At 51.3% G+C, this 24332-nt stretch overlaps 1 protein-coding gene and 1 long non-coding RNA gene across 3 annotated transcripts in view; one reads left to right on the top strand and one right to left on the bottom strand.

Moving 5' to 3' along the window:
- Positions 1 to 340: 340 nt before the first annotated feature.
- TBX3 (T-box transcription factor 3) lies at positions 341 to 13793 on the bottom strand. 2 transcript variants are annotated; one of them, XM_070475323.1, is made up of 8 exons: positions 12898 to 13793; positions 10970 to 11237; positions 9997 to 10056; positions 9591 to 9737; positions 7554 to 7630; positions 6308 to 6465; positions 4217 to 4893; positions 341 to 2413 (listed from the first exon to the last, which is right to left on the bottom strand). In XM_070475323.1, exons 1-8 carry the CDS (start codon positions 13284 to 13286, stop codon positions 1940 to 1942), a joined length of 2250 nt encoding a protein of 749 aa, XP_070331424.1. In that variant the 5' UTR covers positions 13287 to 13793; the 3' UTR covers positions 341 to 1939. The 2 variants fall into 2 exon arrangements, with proteins under 2 accessions (XP_070331424.1, XP_070331425.1); XM_070475324.1 differs by lacking the exon at positions 9997 to 10056.
- The window catches only part of LOC110135520 (uncharacterized), a 26041-nt gene continuing 14013 nt past the window's right edge, over positions 12305 to 24332 (top strand). Inside the window, exons 1-4 of the long non-coding RNA XR_002313394.2 lie at positions 12305 to 12546; positions 12639 to 12690; positions 12969 to 13222; positions 13789 to 14077. This is a non-coding gene — a long non-coding RNA (uncharacterized lncRNA). The remainder of the gene's footprint in view (positions 12547 to 12638; positions 12691 to 12968; positions 13223 to 13788; positions 14078 to 24332) is intronic.

The raw sequence follows: 24332 nt of genomic DNA, 5'->3' as shown, positions 1-24332 counted from the left end.
GGGAAACACTGACTTAGGGAGCGAACATTCTTTTTCCATTAAAACTTAAGTATCTGCAATTGCGAGTCTATCCAATTCTAATCAGCCCCCCTTCCGCCTCTCGTTTTGCTTCCTAATTTCAAGGAAAAGTAATTTCAGATTGAAGCGGCTCCCTTCCGCCGGCCGAGTAAGGGACTTTTGTTTTTAGCTTTGTAACTTGAGTGACATCTCTTTTGGGTTCAGTCGGGGCGGTCTTAATTATTTAAAGGCAAAGAGAAGGGTTAAAAAGGAAGCTAGGGAAGAAAGACAACTTCACTTTCAGGAAAGGTCCCTAAACAAAACACTTAACAGGAGGCCCAAAGACATTTCAATAAAAATTTATTGAAATTTCAACGAGATTTTTAAAGGGGGGGGGGGGAATACAGAAAACCAAAGAACTCATCAACAATTATAACACAAAATATACCTTCATGAAATTTTTGTCTTTAAACCATCTCTCAGCACCTGACTTTTTAACTGTGAATATTTCTCTCTAGAGGCACCAATTCAAAACATCAACACTGAAGACAGTAAGTAGTCAATTCCACTTTGTTTTGAAGAAATCAGAGACTAGCAAATACAAATAGGAAAGAAAAATTACAAAGTCAAACCACAGCCTCTGCACTCCCCTCCCCCCCACCCTCCCCAAGCAATCTCAAAAACACTCTTAGGAATTTCAGGTGGGGCTAGGAAGTGGCACCACCTCCCCAGTTTTCGGTAAAATAGGCAAATAGCACTTTTCCCCAGTTTTGGACATTAAAAAAGAAATTTTCTTTGCAGACGACTCTTTTGAAAAGTGTGTTGGTGTCGGTGCAGAAAGTGTGTTTTCTACTTTTAAAAGCGATCCTGTGACCTTGAAATAAAACTGACTATAGGAAAACAAAACCACAAAACCTGACAGCTGCAATCCTATTTACATAGAGCTATGTACAATGTCAATAAATTAAAGTTTAATTTTCCGAGCATTCATATTCCACCTATTTACAAGAGTTATCAAATAATTACATAAATACTTTGTCTAATAGTCTCGCTTCTTTATTTTTTTTTAAAAACCTTGTTATTGCATATACAGGAAACAGAAAAGAACTGCCAGAGGGACAACATGAATCCTGCTACAGAACTTAGATAAAATAAATTCATTTTTGGTATCTTCCCCATCCCTTCCTTTTAAGTCATCCCCCTTGGGGTTGTCAATGATCTAGGAAAAGATAAGGGGTCATATTTTCTCTCTAAAAGCAAGCATTCAAAAATAAAACCCACAAATACATTACTGTGGAACATGCAAGAGACCTAGAGCTCTTAAAACATCACAAGAATTATTAAAAAGACACAGATTTCCTTAATAGAGACTAAACAAGGATGGCAGAGACTTCCCTCCCCAAACAATGCTGCCCAGTAATTTATTTAGAACTGATAAGCACGTCACTAGAAAGTTTTTAATCTTCACGAACAGAATCATGTTAATGTATCCATTTGTCCCCAGTATTTTTTTTTTCAATTTTGTGTTTCCACTTGGGACGGTGAAGGAAAAAAACGCACACACACACATATATATAGATCTTCACTGGGGGAGAAACTTTTCAACACCTCCCCTCCTGGGGCCTGGCTACCTCGGATCTTCCCACAGCTTCCAGACCAGCCCCCAAGGAGGTGCTCTGGCCGCCAAGGCTTGAACTCCTACCCCCAACAGCTCAATGCAACTGGGACGTTTCTGAGCCAGATCCCGGATGTATAAACCACAGCCAAGAAGACAGGGCCTGTTTCTAGCACATTCTCTCCAGGGAGTCCAGCACCCCTTTCCCAGACAGGGCTGCACAAAAAAGGGCTGACCTCACTGCAGGCCCGCGGTTTATGTGACATCCAACAAAGTGCACTGCAGACTGGATTGGACTGGAATGAAGAGACTTTTCTGGGGAGGGGTTTACGGGGAGGCGCTGCGGGACCTGTCGGGCTTGGCCTCCAGGCCGCTGACCAACCGCTGGATGTTCTGCAGTTCGCTGGTGGCCGCCTCCTTCTCCGGGCAGAGCTTGGGCGACAAGGACACGGAGCTGGAGGAGAGCGTGGAGGAGCGGCTGTTGAGTTCCGAGCCCGAGTCCACGGCCACCGAGGCCGGGCTGGCGGCCAGGGCGGCGGCCTTGCCGTCGAGGGGGCCCGCGGCGGCGGCGGCGGCGGCGGCCATGGACGGCAGGGCGGTGGTGAGCAGGCCGCTGCTGTCGGGCACCGGCACGGGGATGGAGTAGGGGCTGTAGCGCAGCCGCGGGCGCATGGTGTTCAGGTTCAGAAACGGGTGGCGGTGCACGGAGCTGGAGGCCGCCGCCGAGGAGGCGGCAGCTGCTGCGGCCATGTACGTGTAAGGATAAGGAAACAGGCTTCCGAAAGGCGACATGGCCAGGCCCTGGGCGAGGAGAACAACAGGGCAGAGTGAGCAAGCGGGGTCTGCGCGGTGGGGAGGAGCCGACCTCCTCCACGCCCCCCTCCACCCGCCACCGTCCCCGAGGACGAGTCCTTAACCTCACTCCCTGGGGTGTTGCGGGCGAGGGGCGGGCGGCGAATAGGATGCAGGACGCTCCAACTTCTGCGTCTAGACCCAAATCTGAGCTGTGTTACCCTAAGCCAAATTACTCACTCCCTAGGCCTCAGCTTTCTTGTATGGCAAAAAACGGAAAAGTTCACCAGTTCATATTCTTTTGGGGGACTCTGGGGGTGTGAAATGAGCTGCTGCTGCCTGCAATATGCTTCACACAGGGAGCCTGGCCATCAAGACTGGAAATTCTCCCATCAGTCAGTTGTTCCACCTGTTAAATGGGGCTACAGTCTACCCCACAAAAGTAACTGCTGAAAAGCAGAGGGCATAAACTATTGGACATACATTTTCCCCCCCATTCTTGTTGCCCCACCTCACAGCCCTCCCATTCCATTTTAGAAGTTTCTAAAAAAATAAATAAATCTGGGGAAGATCCTTAGGCAAAAGGAAAAGGGGAAAGGGCAGGTTGGAAGGGGAGAGAGTAAAGGGTATTTGCTATAAACAGAGACAGAGAAATCACCAAGCCCCAGATATTACAAGTGGAGAGACTGAGGTAGGCCCCCGGGGTATAGGAAGTCAGTCAACTAGCAAGTGGCAGAAGTAGAATTAAAATCCTGGGGCCCTGGCCTGGGCTGGGCTAGCTCTCTTGGACCCACTGCCTCAAGTACTGTTACTACTTGTTGATCCAGGCAGCCCCTCAGCCACCTGTCACCTCCCCACCAGTGAGGTCTCCAGAAAGGGCTAGACCAAGAGATGGGAGGGATGGTGGAAGGGCAGAAGCCTTTTCTGGTTCCCTCCTCCCCAGAGGGGAGGAAGCCAGTCCTGCCTCTTGGCTCAGGGAAGGGAGACGAATGTGCTCAGACAAAACAAAAGGCAAGGGCGTGCAGAAAACCCCATAGAATCTTGTTGCCCGGGTTCAGAGCACTTCCAGCGGCCTGAAACGTCTCTCCAGCTGCTGGGAGCCCCTACACAGCTGTCTCAGCCTTACACAGGCTGCTAGGCCTGCCATAGCCCCAGTCTGTCCTCTGACATGTCCCACGTGTGCACAAACTATTAACCCTTTGGGGAGCAGGCTGGCCTGCTGGCAGTGGGGAATGGGAGGGGGCCGGGAAGTAGTCGCAGGGAGTCAGTTCCCAATCCCAGGCCGCGGCATCTCCCTAGTCTTGGGGGAGGGCTGGCTGTAAAACATTTAAGAGACTTTTCAACTCTGAAGCTAAAATCACAGCCCTGGAAAAGGCCCCCAGAGCCTGAGTGCCTAGGGCTAAGAGAGGTCCACCACCTACCTCCACCACCTACCTACCCAGCCGTGTGATCTTGGTTAAGTTACTCAACATTTCTGAGCTCTACTCTTTCATTTAGAAGGTGGAGGTGATCATAGGATCACCGAAAAAGTTAGAATAGATCAAGCACTGAGAAGAGAGTGCCTGGCACAAAGGAAGTGCTGTGAAGAGTTACTATTATTATACCACCTAGTTACTCTGCTAGACACAGCCCTTAACTTAGGGGAAATTTTAAGTTTTGAGGGGGGAGTATGAGTTTATGATGAATCAATGAGATAAGCCTTGCCCCTAGTAGTAATAATTTAGGCAGGGAGACTCGGTGAGGGTCTGGTTCTAAAAGGCAGGCAAAGGAGAGTGGATGGAAGGAGGGGCTACAGAGGCAGCTGATAAATACCTGAGAGGCCAGAACGTGCTGCTGGAGATGGAAGGGCAGGGTGGCCGACGCCCCCGACAGTCCCTGCGCCGCGGCAGCCGAGGCCATGGCCGTGGAATCCAGGCCCGAGACGCCGGTGGAGGCCCCGGACACGGTGGCCAGCAGGGGCCCCATGCCGGCGGCCATGCTGGAGAAGGCGCCCCCCATGGCGAACTGGCCGGGGTGCAGGAAGAGCGGGTGCCCATTGAAGAACTGCTGGCCGGCCAGGCCAGGGGCGAAGCCGAGGCCAGGAAGGGGGCCCTGGCCCAGGTGCGCGGCGGCCGGGTCCGTCTGCACGGTGAGCGGCGCGAAGGCCTCCTTGCCCGGCAGCGCGCGCGCCTCCTCCGCGGCCTTGGACGTGGCCGCGCTCTCGCGGCCCGGGCTCCGGCGCTCCTCGGCGCCCAGGCCGCGGGTGCTGGACGAGATGGTGGCCGGGCTGTGACGCGAGTCGGGCGATGCCTTGTCAAGCCGCCCGCTGTCCCGGGGCCGCCCGCCGGGCTCGGCCGCGAAGAGGTGTGCCTTGACCGCCGGGCTGCCCTTGTCCCTGCACGGATCCTCCGACGTGGTGGTGGATATCTTGGCCGCGTCACAGGCCTCGGGGCCGTGCTCCTCTTTGCTGTCAGCCTCGGCGTCGCTCTCCCCCTCGCTGGGACACAGATCTACCGCGGGAGGGGGAAGACAAGCCAGGCGGAAGGGCGTTAGCTCTAAAACCTGGGCCAGCAGAACTCCAATGCCCCACTTGGAATCCCCAGCTCGGCCACTTCCCAGCTGTGCAACCCGGGGAAAGCCTCTTAACCTCTCTGCACCTCAGTTTTCTCATCTGCAAAGTGGGAGTGTGACAATACCTCAGACTTTAGAGGAAGGGTTCCACCAGCTAGTCATGTATTTCAAGTCTCTAACTAGAGCTGCAATCCTCCCTGCAACCCTCCCCAACGGAGTAGGGAATTTTACTATTTTATACATGTGGACTGATCTACTAGGTCAGACAAAGCCTTTACTGTCCTTGTCCCCCCACTGGATTGCAAATTCACTTAAAAAAAACCAAACTGATTTACACTAAATCTCAGGGCAGGAACACCTTCTGGTTACCAGCTTTGTTCCCTTAATGATTGATTTCAGTCCCTTCCACAGATTTGTGGACTTTCAGGAAGACTTGTTTGGAGAGAACCCTGAGGTCTGAATCGTAGTGGCAGACATGAACTCCCCTCCCCCAACACACACACACACTCCAAGAGCCTTGTCTGTTTGCCTCTGTCTCTGCAGACAGAGATGGGTGATGGTTGGGGGCGGGGGGGGTGCCCACTCACTGCCTGGAGACAATCATAGATTCTCTTTTGCTCTCACCACACCCTCTGTGGGTGTCCTACCAGAAAAAAAAGAAAAAAAGAAAAACCAATCCCATTTTGTGTTTAAAGCTTAAACAGATTGAAGACATAAAGGACTTTCATTTTATTTCACTTAAAAAACAGGTTTCTTCCCCTTGAGAGCATGTGTGTCTTTCCAAATAAATAGTTCTTGCTCTTTAAACACAGGAGATCAACTGAGGATCTGGACAGCTCCTCCCCTTCCACCCCTGCCCTCCCCAGCTCCCACTCTCAGGGCTCCATCTCCTATCACAGGTCTAGGGTGGCTCTAGAGCTGAATTTTTCTCAGCCCCCTTCCCTGTTCCAAGCGGCAGAGAATCACCTGCGTTCCCCCTCACCAGTCCAACACATTTTAAGCTAGAGTTCAAAGATATTAAAAAAACAAAAACAGCTGTTACTTGGTTGGAGGTACAACAGAGAGGGATGCTCCAGCCCCCCACCCCCAGAGGGGACACAGGAAGAGAGACCACCCCCTCATCCCTGCCAGGCCAATGTCTGGGAGAAAGGAATCTGAGAGCTCAGACTAACTTTGAGGGGCTGGGGGCACCCCTGATCCCCCTTGGTGAGATTTGGCTTCTGTTTTACAAACTTCTAGAAGGATCGGAAGCTTTGCAGGGGCAGGTTCCCTGGAGGATGCTCCCAGCTCCCAACTCTTCATTCAAGCCTCCAAGACGTGGAGAAATCTGAGGTCAGAGGTGGCCAGGCTCACCTTTGAGGTTGGATGTCCCTACGGTGGACACGGCCGGGGAGGAGGACTGGGCGAAGCAGTTGAAGGCGGCCTGTTCGCTGGAGGAGTCGTCTGAGGTGCCGTTCTCCTTTTTGTGTCTGTCATCAAACACCCTCATGGACTGCAGGGTGAGTTGCTTTCTGTGGCAGAAGCCGACACCCAGCATTATACAGGATGTTCCCCCCTCTCCAAAAGGTTCGGGCACACACACCTCACCCGCCCTGCATCCGGGATGACACTAATTCCCAGAAATCTCTATGCCCCGGGGGCGGCCACAGGGATCCAAACCTTGCTCTGGACCCGGGGATGGGGACGGGCTGAAGACTGTAGCCCAGGGGGAGGGAGGAAGAAGGCTTGTATTCCAGACCAGAGGGTTTCCCTAGGAAAGGGGCGGCTGGCTGGGGCTTGCTCTTTAAAAGCCAAGAGCAAGAGGGGAGATGGGAGCTGGCCAGAGATCCGCTGAGCAGCCAGCCTCACAGACCAAGGAGAAGAGAGGAATCAAAGTAGTGAACACAAACAGCAGACCAGCTCTGGACTGGTTGCTAAGATTGGGAGGAAGTGGTTATTTCATGGTGCACTTTACTGTAATCATTTCACCAACACATTAATCGGACTAAAAAAGAATCTATTTCCAGGTGAGAAATTATTTTTTAATGCCCACCCACTCCCCCAGGGGATAGGTTAAAAGTTGGGGCTGATTTTCTAGATTTTCAAAATTCTTTGAAAGCAAGTGGAGGAGGGGAGAGCTTCTTTTATTTACCATCCAGCTGTCAGCTTAATGCAAAATGATACATGTCCCCACAGAAGGAGGGAGCCATATATGTCTCCAGGGGCCTAGTTTCTGTCTGAGGGTATTTGCAAGACAAGATTGCAAAAATTCCAAAGCGTTTTTGTGAATGGCTTAGTCCTTTCCTGGGACCTGCCCAGAATAAACCTAAATTAATTAGGAATTAATAGGCGTCTGTATATAATCTGTTATCCCTGATACTTTTCTTCCAGAGACATCTATGGGGGTGGCCTAGCTGACTTTCTTTAAGGTAATATGGAGAAAGAAGAAAAAGTAGTGTAGTGAAATCTGTAGATTCTTGATCAAGGGGGAGTACATTGTTTTCCACCCTTCCACCAGCCTTCTCAAGATAAGGGTCTGCATCCCACTTTTAACAGCTGAGTCCTAGGACTCAGAAAAGTGATTTTCTAAATTGTCTGAGAAATGACTGCCACAGCTCACCTTTTTTCTCTCCTGCCATTTCCAGTGTCCCGGAAACCTTTTGCAAAAGGGTTGTTGTCTATTTTTAACTGAGTTATCTAGAGGAGACACAAGCAAGAAAGAAACATTGGCCTCATTTTCTAGAATGTTCCCAGAGTGTTGTCCCCCAACTCAAATGATCCACGCGAAATCTGACTTCCAACTGGAGAAGTCATTTGGACATGCCAGGCTAAAGAGAGAGAGGAGATCACAGCAGAAGTTTGAGGAGGCCTGGGGGGAAAAACCAAAGGAAACTGCCATGGCTGGCGTTGCCCATAGGAGGCCAAACCAGGGATTCTGGGCTGCAATGATCCTGCCTGGGCAGACAACAGCATGGGCTTAGAAATGGAAAAGTTGTCAAAAGGGCAACCTGTGGATCTTAAAATTATGCCTTCATTTTGATTTTTATATATATATATATAGTGCAATTGATCATAAAATATGTTATGGTATATTTCCTGCCCAAACACGTGCACACACATTCACACAGCACACCTTCCAACTTTTTCTGTACATCTAATAAAATGATTTATGGGGTTTCACTACCTTTGTGCTGGACTGGGTTTGATTTTTTTTTGCTGGGTGTTGGGGATGTTTGAGGAATTACAATATTGACAATTACAGATTTAAAAGGACAGAATGACCGCTGGAAACATTTGTTTTCATTTATATGCCCCTGCCACCGCCATTAGGTGGAGAAGGCCCGTGGCTGCTTTGATCAAAAATGCTATATTTTATTATTCCATTAACAACTTAGATTCACAGGGTACTGGGTCTAGGATTGTGCATTTTACACACTAAGGAAAAATCGTATGTCGTCTCTCAAATCCCTTTCCAGGGATGGAGGCAGAGGAAGGGGATGATGTATACAGAGTTTGCTGGAGGTGGAAAAAGGGCCCCCTGGATGGATTCTTGCTCTTGGAGTCAATTCGTCTGCACTTCTTTCAGGGAGAGGAGACCCTGATGTCTTTAGTCTTCAGATGAAGGAAACATACCTGGAACACCCCATCAGCAGGCCACAGAGGACCCACCCATAGTGAGAGTGAAATCAAAATGTAGGGCGGCGTTGTCCGGTGAGCTGGATTGGCACTGAGGGCCAGGGTTCAGAAGTTGAAGGGCAGGGGTCTTCAGGTGCCCCCTGCCGCCCTCACCCCTACCCCCAGTAACTGCCTGCTAACAGCCATGCTGGAGACTGGTGGCCTGGCAGAACTTTCTCTGTGTTGCTCTATGCACACACCCATGACCTTCAGGCCACTATAGCTTACATACCAGGTGCTGTCTGCTCTTCCATTTGGGGGTACTCCTAATCCCCGGCCTCAGGCCCAGGGAGGGGAAAAAAAAAGCCTTCAAATGAAGTGGTGACTTTGGTCATCTCATCTCAAAAGACTCAGACAACTCAATTAGCATGACCCTGTGATCAGAATAGGTTTTTTCTAAACACACACACACACACACACACACACACACACACACACACCATAAAAAACACAGCAGCATAAAAGGTAATAAAAACCAGACCAGCTACTCAGGATTTCTGGCTAGGGGAGAAAATCTGGTCTCCGCTGAGACTCCCCTCCCAAGATCCTTACTGGGTTTTGCCTTCAATTTTTAGCTGGTTCCCTTCGAACCTGATTTCTGGATCCTTCTTCCTGAATGCAAAGAGGATGAACCTTGAAACAGACAGGGGAAAGCTCGGGGTGGGGGTGGGGCAGGCAACCTTAAGGTGGTTACAGGAGCTTCTCACTGGCAGCGTTAGTTTGGCCTTTTTTTTTTTTTCTCCCCACTCAGCATTGGATCCCTAGCTGGTTAAATTTTTTTAGTTTTCCTTCTGCCTCTGCTATGTGCCAGTGCCCGCTTTCCCCCAAGCTCCACTGAAGGTCAAATCACAAAAGAAAAATCAGACTCCCATGGCAATGCTCCAGTAACTTTCTCATCCTCACCCAAAAGCAGCTTAAGGGATGGAGGTGAGGATGGGGAGGTGTTAATATCACCATTAAAAAGGAAAGCAACTTTGGTTACCTTATCATTCTGGTATGCAGTCACAGCGATGAATTCGGTTTCGGGGAACAAGTATGTCCGAAAAGTACTATAAGGAAGTTTTAAGATGTCATTGGCTCTCACGATGTGGAACCGGGGCTGGTATTTATGCATGGAGTTCAATATAGTCTGCAGGGGCCGGAAGAGGAGAGACACACATCACAGGAGGATTTATCGGGGGACCAATGCGTTCCTAGGACCCCTGCCAGGCTGATGTCTACCCCACCAATGGCACCGGGGAGCCCACCTTCTCGGAGTACCTCGGTGGGAATCTTCAGCTCCCCACATGTTACATTCTGGAGAATCCAAATTGCTCCTCAGTTTCCACAGGGTGCCCTCCCCCCCCCACCCTCACCATCTAAGGTTGCTTTGTTGAACCCTAGCCTACCTGAGTACCAAAACTATAATTCCCCTGCCACGTTGCTTGATCACTTGGGAAGGCCAAAGTCTTAAAAGATAGAGAAAAACATGCATTTTAATTTACAAAATGATTCAGTCCTTTAAGCGCCCACTAATTGATGAGCCCAATCCACTTAAAGCCCTGAAAGGCTGAACTCTAGAGAGGAATATTTATGCCTTAATCAAATCAAGGGCTTCAAATGCAATTCCTGCCCGCTGAAGATATGTCCGTGCCATTCATGTCTTCCTGGGCCTAATCTTTCCGCTTATTCCTCACTTATCACTCTGTTTATTTTATTGAAATGTTGGGGAGGCGTAGGGGCAGGGGGCAAAAGGTCCCTTGCTTGACTTTTATAAGCAATCTAAGTTCTCTGAAAAGTTTCTAGGGACTCCCGTGCTAAATCCATACATATACTCGCAAACACATGCAATTTTTGTACCGGGAGATCTAGGTCTCATTTCAGGTAAACCTGACCTTCACCTGAGCCCGATTCCTTTTTAGTCCAAGGGAAGAAAAATCTTTCAAAATCTGTACCCACACCGTCTCACCAACGCAGTCGAGGTTTCGAACTTTAAAACCCTCCCAAACAATAATACTATGACTGGTTTCAAAATAGAATTATGATATCGTAAAACAAATCCTTTATGAACATCTAAATTTAATGTTGATTTTCCATCTTCACGATGGGTTTTTAACTTTCCCGTCAGGTCAAGCAGTCACCAAGACCTGGCCTCGCCACAGAACAGGAGCCGATAAAGTTCTCTCGCCCCTCACTAATTTAGAATGCCAGGCCTTCTATTATCCGAAGAGAAACACCCCGGAATTCTCTGTGGATCGAACAAGTTTTCTACGCTTTGTAACTGAGAGTGAGGGAGAAACTGGATTTTACCTGGAAGCGGAAAGCACTGCCTTTGCTAGGGAGAAGACAGGAAATTTTAGGAAGGCAAGCAGTGAAACTTACAAATCCATGTTTGTCCGAAATGTTGTTGGTGAGTTTCAGTTTGTGGAAAGTGACAACTTTGGACATCCACTGTTCCCCAGTAGCAGGGCTGTCCGGGTGAATGTACATTCTCTTCGGCATTTCAGGATCAGCCTTTCCTGCTACCATCCACCGGGAATTGTGAAATTTATAGCGACAGTCATCCGCAGCGATAATGTCCATCAACAAAATATATTTGGCTTTTTTATCCAGCCCAGAACACCTCACTTTAAATGGAGGAAACATTCGCCTACGAGGGAGAGAGGAGGGAAGAAAAGAAACGGGAAAAAAAAAAAATCACTCAGAATTTTGGGTTTGATCCCCTATGCTAAAATACTTCAATCAAATTTAAAACTTTGTTACAATTGATGATCTCCTACCAGTTCAGAGAAGGACGACTGGGTGCAAAATTGCTTCCTTCAGCAACAGAAGGATTAAATACGCTTCAATATCTCAATTTTAAACAGCCCAAGATTCAAAACAAGTGAGTAAGGGCACTGGGTTTCTCTACATTGTCTAATAATTTCTTTATAATTTTTTGGTCTCTTGTATGACTTTTTAGGTTGCCCTCCTTAGAGGGAAATTCTTGCTTCTGTCTTTTCCTGCGGGTGTCTAGTTCTAAACAGCTTGGGGCAGGATTTTAGTCAACTTTGGTTAATCAAGGCTAGAATTTTCCACCAGCCGTGGATGAGAAAATGTTAAACGGATCAAGAAAAGAAATGTCAAGTCGGGACCCCTCTCCGCTGTGGAACAGTAATCCCGCTGCTGGCGAAATGAAACTACTTCGGTGAGTTCTCCAAACGAATTCTGCAGACTGGGGTGAACTCAGAGGCCTCATCACCAGCCTGCCTAGCTCGCTGCTAACCACGTTCCCCCCACTGCTTGGGGCCAGACCCAAACTGCAAGACTTCACCACCAAACTGGTCTTTATTTCCCTGAAGTGTTAGCATTCGGTACTTTTGACTTAAAAGGGAGCAGGGAATGCATCACTGTGAAACTGTCTTCTGGGCTGGAGGATAAGTGGTAAACTTTGGCCTCGTTCAGCTTGGAAAGACAGAGAGCTAAAGATGAGAGGGATTTTCCTTTTATGCCTTCAACTGTATGCCTTGATAGACTTCAATGCCATTAAAAAAAAAAAATCAGTGACTTTAAATGACAGGCACGTTTCAGTCAGGCCAGGACCTCTAAACAGTATGTAAAATATAATCGATAACATACATGAAACAGCAGTACGTGTCTCCCTGCTGGCTCGCTGGGTCTGCAAACACAATCTGAATCATCCAGAGTTGCCTGTTGAGCTCTCCCTTTGATTACAGACACAGGAACTAGCATGGACAAACCCCAAATGCCCTTCGATTTCTCCCTAACCCTGGCAGGGGGCAGGCTCAGGCCCCCTCCAGATCCAGAAGCTAGGCTGGAGGGTTGAAAGGGCAGGGCAGTTTCTGCCAGGCCTCCCACTACCACACAAACAAAAAGAGCTGTTCAGTGTTTCTCTCTGAAAACAAAATGAAACAGACAAAAATACAACATCTACAAAGACACAGGGATGGTCCAGAAAGGTTTGCACAGTGTTTTCCTGCAATGGGGGTGCTTTTCTTTCTTCCTGCAGAAGATGTGTGTGTACCACTGAAAAATTCTATCTATCCCATAGAGAACCCAGTATGCAGACCAGGTAGGAAAAACCACAGGCTGCAGACGCCCAGGTAAGCTGAAATTTCCTATCACTGGGGCAAGGCCGGGGAGCTTTCTGTACACAGTTCTGGGCGGGGGCGGGGGGGAGTACTAAGTTTTCCTCTAAGTCAAATAACTGGCAAACCGACTGTTCTGGGAGAAGATAAATAAAAGGAGAAAAGAAACCTCCAGTCGCTTAGGGGAGCTGTGGGGGCGGGGAGGGTGCGTGGCTTGCTTACCTTCCCGACTTGGTAATGACCATCTCCGTGCCCCGCTTGTGGAATTGATCCCAAAGTTCTTTGGCCTCCAGGTGTACCTTGGGGTCATCCTCTACTTCTTCTTCGGGTTCCATGGTCTTCAGGGGCCTCAGATGGGTCTGAGGTCCCAGGGACGAGAATGGGATGCCGGTCTCGGCCGCCCCCACCAACTGATCCATGATCGGCTTGGCCAGGGCGCCGGGCAGCGAGAGCGCCGCCGCGCCGTTGGGAGGCAGCGTCAGAGCGGGGAAGAAAGGCGGCTGATGACCCAGCACTGCGCTCATGGCGAAGTCCGGCGCCCGGTGAGGTAGGAACGGATGGTAGGCCATGCTTGTCCCAGGAATGACCGGATCTCTCATGGAGAGGCTCATCCACTCCAGGCGGGGCGCTGGGCTCCAGCCGGGGACAAGTCCGCAGCTGCTGTTTAGTTTTGGTTTGGTTTGTTTTTTTAACAGCAGCGCATAGTTTGGAGGGGGTAAAAAAGCGAAAGAAAAAAAAAGGCGGTGGGAGGATCACAACTAAAGCACCTCAAAGTGAAGAGGGGGAAGTGTCTTTGGGGCAGGGGAAGGCCGCTTTTAAAGAGGGCAAGGCGAGAAATCAGGAGACATAGTCGCTTGGGTGACTGTCCCGGTGTCTGGCGTTTCCAAAAAGCCACTCCTGGAAGTCGGTTTCCGAGGCGAGGGGAACGAGCAGGGTCTGGACTCGCGCCGGAGCCCAGCCGCTCGGCTCGAAATAGACACGCCTGCCCTGGGTCCCGGCGATTGCTCCCCAGCCCCCAGTTCTTTGTTGCCAATGCGGACGGCTCTCCTAGGAGACTTTTTTTTTTTTTTTTTACCTTTTCTTCTTCTTCTTCCCCCGCCCCCCCGTCTCTAGCCTTTCCCCTCGGCTCGCGGGAGGCGTCTGCAGTTGCGCTAGACCGGCTGGAACTGCGAGCGAAGAGAGCGAAAAAAGAAAAAAAAAAAAGTCTCTCTCCTTAAAATAAAAAAAAATCTCTGATGGAAGCCCTCTTCTACCAGCGCTATCAAAACTTGAACTGCAAGCGGGCTTCCGTTCGCCCTTCTCCTCCGCCTTCCTCCGCTCCGAGCCTCCGGAGGGTGTCTGGGTTTCAATCCGAATCTTGCTGTGTGCTCTGCTCCCGCGCCTCTCTTCCTTGTCCTAAAACGTGAGCGAATTCCCTTCCTAAATCTGCGTCCAGACGCGCAGGGCTGGGAGGATTTAGAGGTGGGGGGAGGAGGAGGGGAATGAAAAGAAGGGAGAGAGAGAGAGAGAGACGGAGTGGGAGAAGGAGCGCCAGGAGAGGGAGGGAGCGAAAGAAAGCCAGCGAGAGCTCCTCGCCACCCTCCTCCGCCTCTAGAATTCCCCGGGCGTCTGCTCGGCGGTCTAGAAGGTCGGGCTCTGCTGTGGGCTGCGGGGAGCCGGAGGCCTCTTGATTGGCTCTTTGACGCTTTCGGACCAATTGTGTTGCTGCATAGGCGTGGTTTTCACAGGTCGAGTGCTGGGGGATAGAGCCGAGTTATAAAAAGAAGGTGTCGGAAACTGTAACGTCGCAGCGCCGCAACGGTACTACTGCCTGTCCTGTGAATATGTCAACATGATCAGAGGGAGGGCGGGAACCACTGGGGAGCGCGCGCACAGAGTCGCCTCTAGGTGGCTTATCGAGAGATCGCCGCAGCCGCGGAGCTCGCTCTCTCGCTCTGGCTCAGTCCATGTCTGAAATGCCTCAGTCATCCAGCCCGGGATCGAGGGAGGAGGCTGGGCTGGAGGGAGCACGGGGGAGGGAGGCGGGAGCTAGCGAGCCTGGCCAGGAAGGCGGAGAGCGCGCCGGGCGCCTGGCAGGGGCGCTCGCCTCTCGCGCGCTCGGCTCGCCTCTCCGGCCGCCGCGGCCGTTTCCCTCTCCCGTTCACCCTTTTAACCCGGCTCCGGGCGAGCCGAGCGGACGGCCCCGGCTTCCGTGAGCTGCCATCCCGCCGCCGGGCGCGACAAAAGCCGGGCGCCGCGGAGAAGCGAGCGCCGCCGAGTCTCCAGGCTTGTGCGCGCTCTCCAGCCCCACGTGGAGCCAAGCTCCTCCCGGCCGCCGCTCAAGGGCTCCCGAGCTCGGGTGTTTCTCGTTGCCGGTCTGCCCGGGCAGCAGGGCTCGCGCGCGGGCTCCCGAGCACGCGGGTGCGGCCAGATCTCAGCCCACGCGGGTGGGGGCTCCCTCCCCACCGCGCCCCACCCGAAACTATGCGCGGAGACCCAAACACCCCCAGCACATTTGTACGCGAACACGCAGCAGTCCACTAGGGCTCAACCACCCGCGAAAACCACATACACGCAAACACTGACCCAGCCTGCACGGCAGTCCCGGGTCTGCGCTCAACTCACTCCGGAGGCGGACTCGGGCTTTTTTCAAATGCATTTACCAGCCCTTTTAGATAGATCTCGTCTTCCTTTTGGACTCGGACTCCCGGTTTTCCACCTGAATGTGTGTGTGAGAGCAAAGGGGGTATCTGAACAAAGTGAGCAGAGCGAGGGACTAGGTTCTGGGCCTGTCCGCGTCCAGCCGCCGTCCTCCCCTCGGCGGTCGGCAGGGTGAGGAGCTGCTGGAATGGGGTGGGCGAGCTGGTAAGCGGAGGTGCTCCAGGCCCGTATCTTCTTCAGGCATCGCAATTATCTCTTGGTGCCTCAGTTCTTTTCTCCACCCGGGGACTTATCTCGCCAGAAGTCGGGGGTGAATTTGTAAAACAAACCGTGAAACGCCCCCACCCCAGAGGCGAGGTGACTGGCTCCATTTCAGGTGTGTGTGTGTGGGAGGGGGTTTGCTCAGCAAGGGTGAAGGGGAGGGACGCAAACCGGATCTTACCCACCAGACCTGTCGCCGAATTGGTAACAGTTACCGCAGGTCCCTGTCCGGGTCAGAGGACTCCCCAGACCCACATTTCCCGATTCTAGGGGCCAGTGAGTCGGGCCATCCGTGCTTAGACCGAGGAACGTCTTGGGGACAGTATTCTTTTACCCTTCCTAAGCTGGGAACCAAGAAAGGACTGATTGCGGGGCCTAGGGGGTTAAGAACCGCCAGGCTCGGGTTGTTACGTGTGTGACTGTGTGTAGGTAACCAGCAGAGCCCTCATGTACCCCCTAAACCCCCAGCTCCCAGATTCCGAAGTGGGAGCAAGTGGGGGGGTTGGGTGAAAAATGCAGTTCCATTGTGGGCCAACCGCGCCGAGATAGGGGCGGAACTTTTGAGGCGACGAGATTTTTCCAGCCTCGCATTTTTGACGCACATGGTTAAGAGCGCTTGGCGCCAGCGCTAAGAATTCCCTGAAGTCACCAGAGAGAATAAGAGTGGTTCTGCGAACTCCGTCTGGCTTGCCATCTCGCCCCTTTCTCTCCCTTTCGGTCTGTCTTTCTTCTGGCCGTTCTCTCGGCCTTTCTCTGCGGTGATGGAGCAAGAGCGGCGAGGGGTCAGGGTGTCGGCTCACGATGCCCCCTCCCGCGTCCCTGGCGGCCAGACCCCGGAGGGTGCGAAAAGCCCAGGCCTTTCCCCTTCTGACACCGACCACCGAGGTCACCACAGGGTTTTCACCAGTCTCCGGAGGCAGAAACCCGCCCTTCCCCCACTCTGCTGGCTGCCGGAGCCTGGGGCCGCACCGCTGTGCTTTCAGCAGCGGCCCCAAACCCGGGGTCTGGTTTTGCCTGCACTCGCCGGCCAATCTCTGCTCCTACGCACCGAAGAGAAGGAAAGTAATTCTGCAAGCACGAGATGACCCCCCCCACCCATACCCACACCCACATCCACCCAATCGGTGTCCTAAGCGTCCAGATGCCCAGGAAGAGAGACATTTCACTCGGTCGTCCGCATGCTGGCCTCCCTTCGGTTTCGGACTGTGTGGGAGGGGAGCTTGCTGATTTCACTTGTAAATATCTCGACTTGCCTTTGGCCTCAACGGTGGAGGTGGACTTAACCGCGATTTCGGCCCCTTCTCTCACGTGCCTGTTTTTGCCCATAGCTCCACCTTAACCCTGGGGTCACCCCAGTTGCCACTCCAGCGCGCCAGAGAGGAAGGCGGGAGAGGAAAGTTTGTGGGGTTCTGAATCGAAAATGTCGACATCTTGCTAATGGTCTGCAAACTTCCGCCAATTATGACTGACCTCCCAGACTCGGCCCCAGGAGGCTCGTATTATGCAGGGAGGCCTCAGTAACTGGGGATCAAAAGCGGGAAGGTGCGAACTCCTCTTTGTCTCTGCGGGGCCGCCGCGCCCCCCTCCCGGTGGGTGATAAACCCACTCTGGCGCCGGCCGTGCGCTGGGTGATTAATTTGCGAACAAACAAAAGCGGCCTGGTGGTCACCGCATTCGGGTTAAACATTGGCTAGCGCGTTCCGAAGACTTGTGCCAGGCCTGGCGCCTGGGACAACTTGTAGGCCAGCGCACCACGGCCCGGGCTTTTGGGCTCTAGCTGAGGGCTCTACCAAGGTCATTTTTTACCCCCCTCCATGCATACCCCCTCGATCTTCTCGGTCTGTCTCCCCCACCTCATGTTCAACAAAAGACAGACGGGGAAATACTGAAGCAGCCTAGCTTGCCCCTGGGCAGAGCCTGAGAAACGGTGCTTTAAAAGAGCGGGAAAAGGAGGCCAAAATTTGAATCCGAGAGGATGCGCCGAACTTCTGGTATCCCTTCAATATTCCTCCGTCTTTTGCAAAGAGTATTCACCTAATTGTAGCCCTGATTTTTTTTTTTTAATCTCTGCAAATCTGGGATGTCTGAAGTGTTTAAGGTGAAGAACAGTATGAATGTGGATTTTAAACTGGGCAAGGGGCGAGGAGGAGCCTCAGAATAAATGTATGTGCACACGCGCACACACACGCACGCGCACGCAACCAAATCTTCTATCCTCAGGTCAGGCCACGCAAGAGGCAGAGAAGCCCCCCCTTGCCGAAGAATCTCCCCCAGGAAGCCTCTGAGGCTCCCACTTTTCCCTAGAGCATCCTCTGTCTCCCACTCGAAAGGGGGGCAGATCGACCCTTTTGTGACCTAATGGTGTTTATCTGGAGTTTACAAAAACCCGGGGGGGGGGGGAGGGGCGGTGGGATGGAAGGGGAAAGGATGGTGGGTAGGCGGGGTCGTTTACTTTGGCAAGTTTGCTGTAAATATTCTTTTCAGCATGTGTGAGGTCTGGCGAGGGACTATTACACGCTTATTCCCCCTTAAACTTTCACCCACTGTTTGCTGCGCAGAGCTGTTTTTCAGTCCGAGGTGTCGCTGAACTGGGAACTCTGTTGACAGAAAGACATCCAGGGGTTTCTCCGGGAGGGTCTGGGGTCTAATTAAGGAGTTTACTATGGAGGTCGGTCAAAATGTAAACTTTCTCTGGGGAGGGGCTTTCTGGGTAGAGACGGCTCCGTTTCTGGCCAGGGCCCCTGCCCATGGGATCCCAGGCTCTTTTGATAGTGATAGACATTGAAACTGACTAGGTGTCTGCTTCAGAACTCCCATCATCCTTTGTATTCAATTCCCCAAACCCAGGAGGTGATTTTTTTAGCGGGCACCTCAGGGAGGCAGCTCCCTGGGGTGAGTGCCTAGGTTAAGTTCCTCCAGCAGATAGCAGCCAGCACCGTCCTTTCCACATTAGCACCCCTGTGCCATCCCAAACCCTGACTCACACGCAGCTCTGAAGTCAAAGGAGGACTTCATGGACCTGGGAGGCTTGGTTTTCCTCCTGGAGTTTCGCATCTTTCCCTGCCTTCCCCCTGCAAATTTGCTTTAAGAGCCTAGTGCCTCTCAGGTCTGGAGGCTTCAGTATCAATCTTTTTGATGGAGAGTCAGTTTCTCCATCTTTGTTTTCCTCCAGAGGTAGGCACAAGAGTCTTGGTTGGACCAGACAGGACACCCATTTCTGTTTCTCTTTCTTCTGCTTGGGCTATCCTCTCTCTCTGTCCATGTCTTTCAAAATTCCATGACTGCAGATCTGTGTTCTCTGTTCTGTTTTCTTCTACTTTCTCTTCTCTTTCTGGCATCTGTCTAGTTCTTGGCTTCTGTGACTCCTCAGTCTCTACCTCCCAGCCTTCACTTCTCTCATTCTTTTTTTTTTTTTTAATTTTTATTTATTACCTTTTCTGTTCTTTCTTCTCCTCTTCCCTTTCTATTTTCTCTGGCTTTCCTGGTCCTCTCTGAATTCTCTTCTGCCTTTCTGCGTTTCTGTATTGCCTCTATCCACCCCCAACTCTTCCTCTTTTCCAGAAATCAAGATAGGCTGGAGTTACCTCTCCCTGGGGTTCAAGCAGACACCTTCCCCTCATATCCCTGGTTAGGACGATAAGGTGCCCTCCAAGATAGAAGAATGCTGGGCCCATTTGTGTAGATTTGAAGTCTCACTTTCTGCTTTTAGTATTCCCCAAACCACCCTTTACCCAGGGCTGGCCTCTCACCTCTACTCCTATGCTCTAACCTCCCATCCTTTCTCTCTCCCTCTCCTTTCCAAGGCAGGAGCCCAGGGTGAAGGGCAGCATGGCAGGTTCTAAAGCCCCAGTTCCTAGCCTCTGTCTGGCCCCAGCAGCACAGGGCTTTCCTGTAAGGCACATTTCCCTGTCCTCTGACAGCCCTCTAAATTATTGATCAGGGCGATTCAGTGCAAGAGCCTGAAGCACGTGTGTGTGTGTGTGTGTGTGTGTGTGTGTGTGTGTGAGAGAGAGAGAGAAGAGTGTCAAAGTTGTCTGGCTTGGGGGGGGAAGCAGTATTTTTAGTACAGAGGTTGACTTTGGCGCCAGTTGGTTTATGCTGTTTCTAGAGCATCATTCGTTATATACTTAATCCATGCTTATCATACCTCCCTTTAATGTAAATATGTTTTTGGCAGAGGCAGAATGAAAAGATTTCACCCTCTGCATTATTCTTATTAGCACCCACCTTTCATCAAAGCAGATCGCTCTGCAAAATGGCAAATTTGTAAACGACCAATGATTTAGAGAAGTTGGAAGGGAAGCAAGGAGGGAAGGATGAAGGAAGTAGTGTGTGTGTCTGGGGAGCGTGCTTCTTATACATCTGCGAAAGGATTTTTCCCTCTCTCTCTCTGTCAGGAACAGGAACTAATTGTGGTTTCCTAATTTCAAACCAATCTACATCTTCAATGCTCTCTTTGTGTGTTTTACCCCGATTACTTAAAAAAAAAAAAGAAACCCAAGATAATGCAATGGATATTTCTTAGTCCAGCAGAAATGAGTTCACTGGGAAGAGGCTGGGAATTTTTCCTCTCATCTTATCTGATTCAGCATCTGCAAGGCGCAAAGCCAGAGCTGACTTCGGCCTCAGGCACCGGGCACTGTTGACCACCCAAAATCTTTCTTCTTTCAACATCCTCTTTCCAGATGTCTCAGTCGAGACAGGTAAGGGTGTCAATGGCACTTCAGCAATCTGTCCTAAGAATGTAGCCTCAGGGAGTGGTGGGAATCTTGGGGACAGAATATTTCAAAGGGTGAAGGGAAATAGACCGATGTATTCTCCAATCCCCAGTTGCAGACTGAGGGTGTCCACCGACTGAACAGGAGCCCCTAATTCTGTGACTTTCTGCTTTTGCTTCTGTCCATTATGTCTGGTGTTGTTGTTAGGTGCGCCGGCAGACACGGCGGAGGGAACAAGGGACTGGGTAAGTGAGAGGGCATGGCAAATCGGATGGCTGCTACTACTGTGAGGGAGGTTGACAGGGCAAAGAAGGATCAGCTCCTCTAAAGCTGCTGAACTAACTGTCCCTGAGTAGCCTCAGACACGTTTCCTCAATTTGAGCACAATATCCATTACTATTTCCCGTACTGGGTTTCAATTAAAAAGGGTGAGAGCGGAGAGGGAAGGCTGGAGATCAATGAAAGGGACCAGTGAGCACCCAAGTTGTGTGTGTGTGTATGTGCGTTTTTCCTCTTTTCTTTCCATTTCTTTCTTGGAGCCTCTCCACTGTTTCTCAACAGTCAGCCAATCTGCCTGTGTTCCCACAGGTAATGCCTTCCTGTCTCCCAAATCGAGTAGGTGAAGAGACGGGAAAGGAGGTAACACCGACAGAGAATCTTTTATCTCCAGTGAAGCCGCAAGAGATATAGTTGTGTGTGTGGAGTGCCTTTGGGAAGGACTTTGCCTCGCCTATGTAGGCATGGGGTTTCAGATATGGGAGGGATATGGGCACTGAAGGTTCCAGCCTTTTCTGTCATATTGGAAACTAATCAAACGCCTCCTTCCTTGTATAGTCTTAGGGGCAATCTACCCTTTTGCGGTTCTAAGACACAGGGTGTTTGGCAGCTGGTTTCACCTGCTTCTCTGGCATGCCTGGCAGGTAGGGGGCCTGCTACCCCAGCTTTCAAGGCCAGGACTTGGGTTGTGGATGCAGAGTCCTGACTCCAGGCCTTAGCCCGGCTGTCACTCTCCCACCGAACACACCTCTCAGAATTGGGAATCAAGCACCAGCTCCTTTTCTGCCTCTGTGTTCTGTGATCACTGACCCTCTACCAGGGCCCCTCAGATCACTGGGCAGGGGTCGCTGCACCTCTGTGTCTTAATTACCTGACAGTCTGGGGAACCTTTTCCTCTGTGTCAGTAACAACTAGATACCTCAACAGTGGGACTTCATTTTAAGTCAGAAATGTCTTGCTCCTGATCTAGTCATCCTGTCCTCCAAATAAGACATAAATCCTGCCCGAGTTTTTAGCATATTCAGGGAATGAACCAGTAGGAGTCAGGGCAACAGTTCTCTGGCTCTCAACCAGAGCTGAAGGCTTGGGTGAAAGTTTTGGCCTTAGAGATGCCAAGAGCCTTTAAACCTCTCCAGCTTGGCCTTGGAATACAGAAGGGTTCCAGAAGTTTCTCTCTTTTTCTTTTTTTACTTGCAAATTATCTTACTGTCCTTTATTAGGACATACAAGAACTAATGCAAATGTGATGAGAAATAGCTGTCAAGTTTGTAAAAGCAATTTTTAAACTGTTATTCTCTTTTTGGATTTTCTTTCTTTCTTTTCTTTTTGTTTTTGAACTTTTAATTTTGTATTGGGGTAGAGCCGATGAGGTGTGAAGGACTGGGAAGCCTGGTAGTCTACAGTCCATGGGGTTGCAAAGAGTCGGGCAACTGAGCAACTAAACAACAAGAGCTGATGAATGCTGCTGTGACAGTCTCAGGTGACCAGTAATGGGACTCAGCTATACAGATGCATTCTCTTTCTTTTTAAATTTGTATTTCTGTTTTAGGGGAAGAAGAGAGAGCGAGGGAGGCAGGGACACACACAGACATAGAAAGAGGGAATGTTTGGAATTATGAAAGAGCTTTTCCTAAGAGTTGCTTTTGCTGGCGCCCAGGCCTCAGTACGTTTCATCTCCAAGCCAAATACTAAAAATCCTTCTGGCGGGGCGCTTGGGAGGGCAGACAGGAGCGGCCTTCCCGATCTAGAAACCAATCTGTCCCCTACCTTTCCTCCGATGCCCTGTCCTCGCGCTTGGGAAAGGAAAACTTCGGGCCCCAGGACGGAGGGGGAGAGAGTGACAGCCCAGGGCTCCCCCTGTAAAGTGCTTTTGGGCGATGGTTTCTCCTCCCCTTCCCTCCAGGCGGGGGGTTTTCACCCCCCTTCCCCTTACCCGGGTTCCAAATACGGAAGCTGGACGTGCTTCGCTGCGGCTCCAGGCCTCGCCTAGCGCGGTACCTGAGAAGACGCTCGCGGCCTCGGATTACGGGTGGAGGGGGCCCGGGGCTGCGATCCGGGGTCCCCAACGCCCGCAGCGGCCGGCGGGGAAGCACAGGGGTCCCGGACGAGTCTGGTCCGCCCCGGGTCTCGGTGGCGACAGGGTCCTGCCAGGCACTGGCTCCCCGCGCGGGTTACCTGCCTTTCCTCTGCGGCGGCCGGGGCGGGGCGAGTCGGCTTCCCGGGTGGGAGGGCGGCCGACCTTGCCCGCGGAACTCACAGATTCCCCCCCAAACTGAGATCGCGGGGATTCAGTTGGGAGCCCCTCACCGCGCACCGGTCCCCCCCGCCCCCACATCCGATGTGTCTTTCTGCAGCCTGGGTTCCTAACTCCCGCCCCGCTCCGGTGGGAAAGGATTAATGGGGTGGGTGGGGGGATAGTAATGACCTTGGGAGGGGGCACTAAAAAGGAAAGAGTCGCGTAGCATTCTCTGTCTCTCAAAGGGGTGGAAAAACCATTGCAAGGGAGAGAGCCTCCTGGGAGAAAAACCGGGCTCGGAGGGAACCAGGCTGAGGCTGGCGAGATTTTCTGCGCGCGAAGGGAGGGTGGAGCGGAGGGAGCCATCTACTCTCCCGCCGCTGGGGTGTGTTTTTACATGTTCTCTCGGCAGCAAGTTCTACAAACAGGTCAGCCCTATGCTGCCAGGGATCTCTGGCTGCCAGTGTGGACGCCTCTCTTTCCCCCTCGCCCCCTCTGCAAGTCAAACGCGCAGGAGATGCGGGTGGGAGTCCGGGCGGGGGGTGGGGCACCACCTTCCACTTTTGACTCGGAGGGTATATCTGCTTTTGAAATAGCTTCTCTTGTCTTCAGAGGGTAAAATATGAGTTCCCCGCATGTCTCAGTCTGGTCTTCTGGTACCTCAAGCAGTATTTGGGGAGGGAAGGGGGGCTGTTCTAATTACCTCTGAGCCGAGCGGGGGTGGGGCGGGGGAATTCTGTCTTTTCAGTCTGGTCCTGCTGGGGTACCCCGGCGTATTATTAAACCCAGACGCTCCGTCCAGAAGTTGGGGCCATGCGGAAAAGATTTACAATTAAGCCAATTGGGGCCGAATACAACCATCCAAAGTTTGCAGGTGTAAATAATGCCTTGCTTTTTTTTTTTTGGCATTCCAAGCGACTTCATTTCAAAACCCACCCCCCTTGCACCCTACCCACCCACGGCTGGGCTCTAGTTCTTTTGGGGGAGAGGGGGAGAGAGTGTAGCAGAGTTAGGCTTTTTCTATTAGACAAGTTAAAATATGATGTTGCACTCACTTTTATGTCCATGTACTGATGTCGTGGATAACCAGGATAGGCTCCTCTATTTCATTTCTCTGTCTAGAATTGAGAACCGTTGGAGTCAATGAAAGGCCTTTTGAGAGTGGGTTATGAATTTTTTTTTTTTTTAAGGAATGGAACAGATTTTCATATGACAGATATTGGGGTTGGATTATTTTACAGATTTATTTATTTATTTTTTAGGTGTAGAAATTTGAGTGAGAGAGGATAAGAAAAAAACAAGGAAATTGCCTTTAGTTCGCATATCAGAATATTGCCCCAAGCTGCTTTTGGGGAAGAGGTGGTCTTTCAGACAGCAGAGTCAGATGCCTTCTAGAGCTTCAGTTTAGATCTTCCTAATATTTGGAGAAGGAAATGGCCACCCACTCCAGTACTCTTGCCTGGGAAATCCCATGAACAGAGGAGACTGTGGTGGTGTACAGTCCATGGCGTCGAAAAGAGTCGGAC

The sequence above is a fragment of the Odocoileus virginianus genome, chromosome 12 (assembly GCF_023699985.2).
Source record: "Odocoileus virginianus isolate 20LAN1187 ecotype Illinois chromosome 12, Ovbor_1.2, whole genome shotgun sequence".
Taxonomy (NCBI): domain Eukaryota; kingdom Metazoa; phylum Chordata; class Mammalia; order Artiodactyla; family Cervidae; genus Odocoileus; species Odocoileus virginianus.
This window is presented reverse-complemented; position numbering and strand designations above follow the sequence as displayed.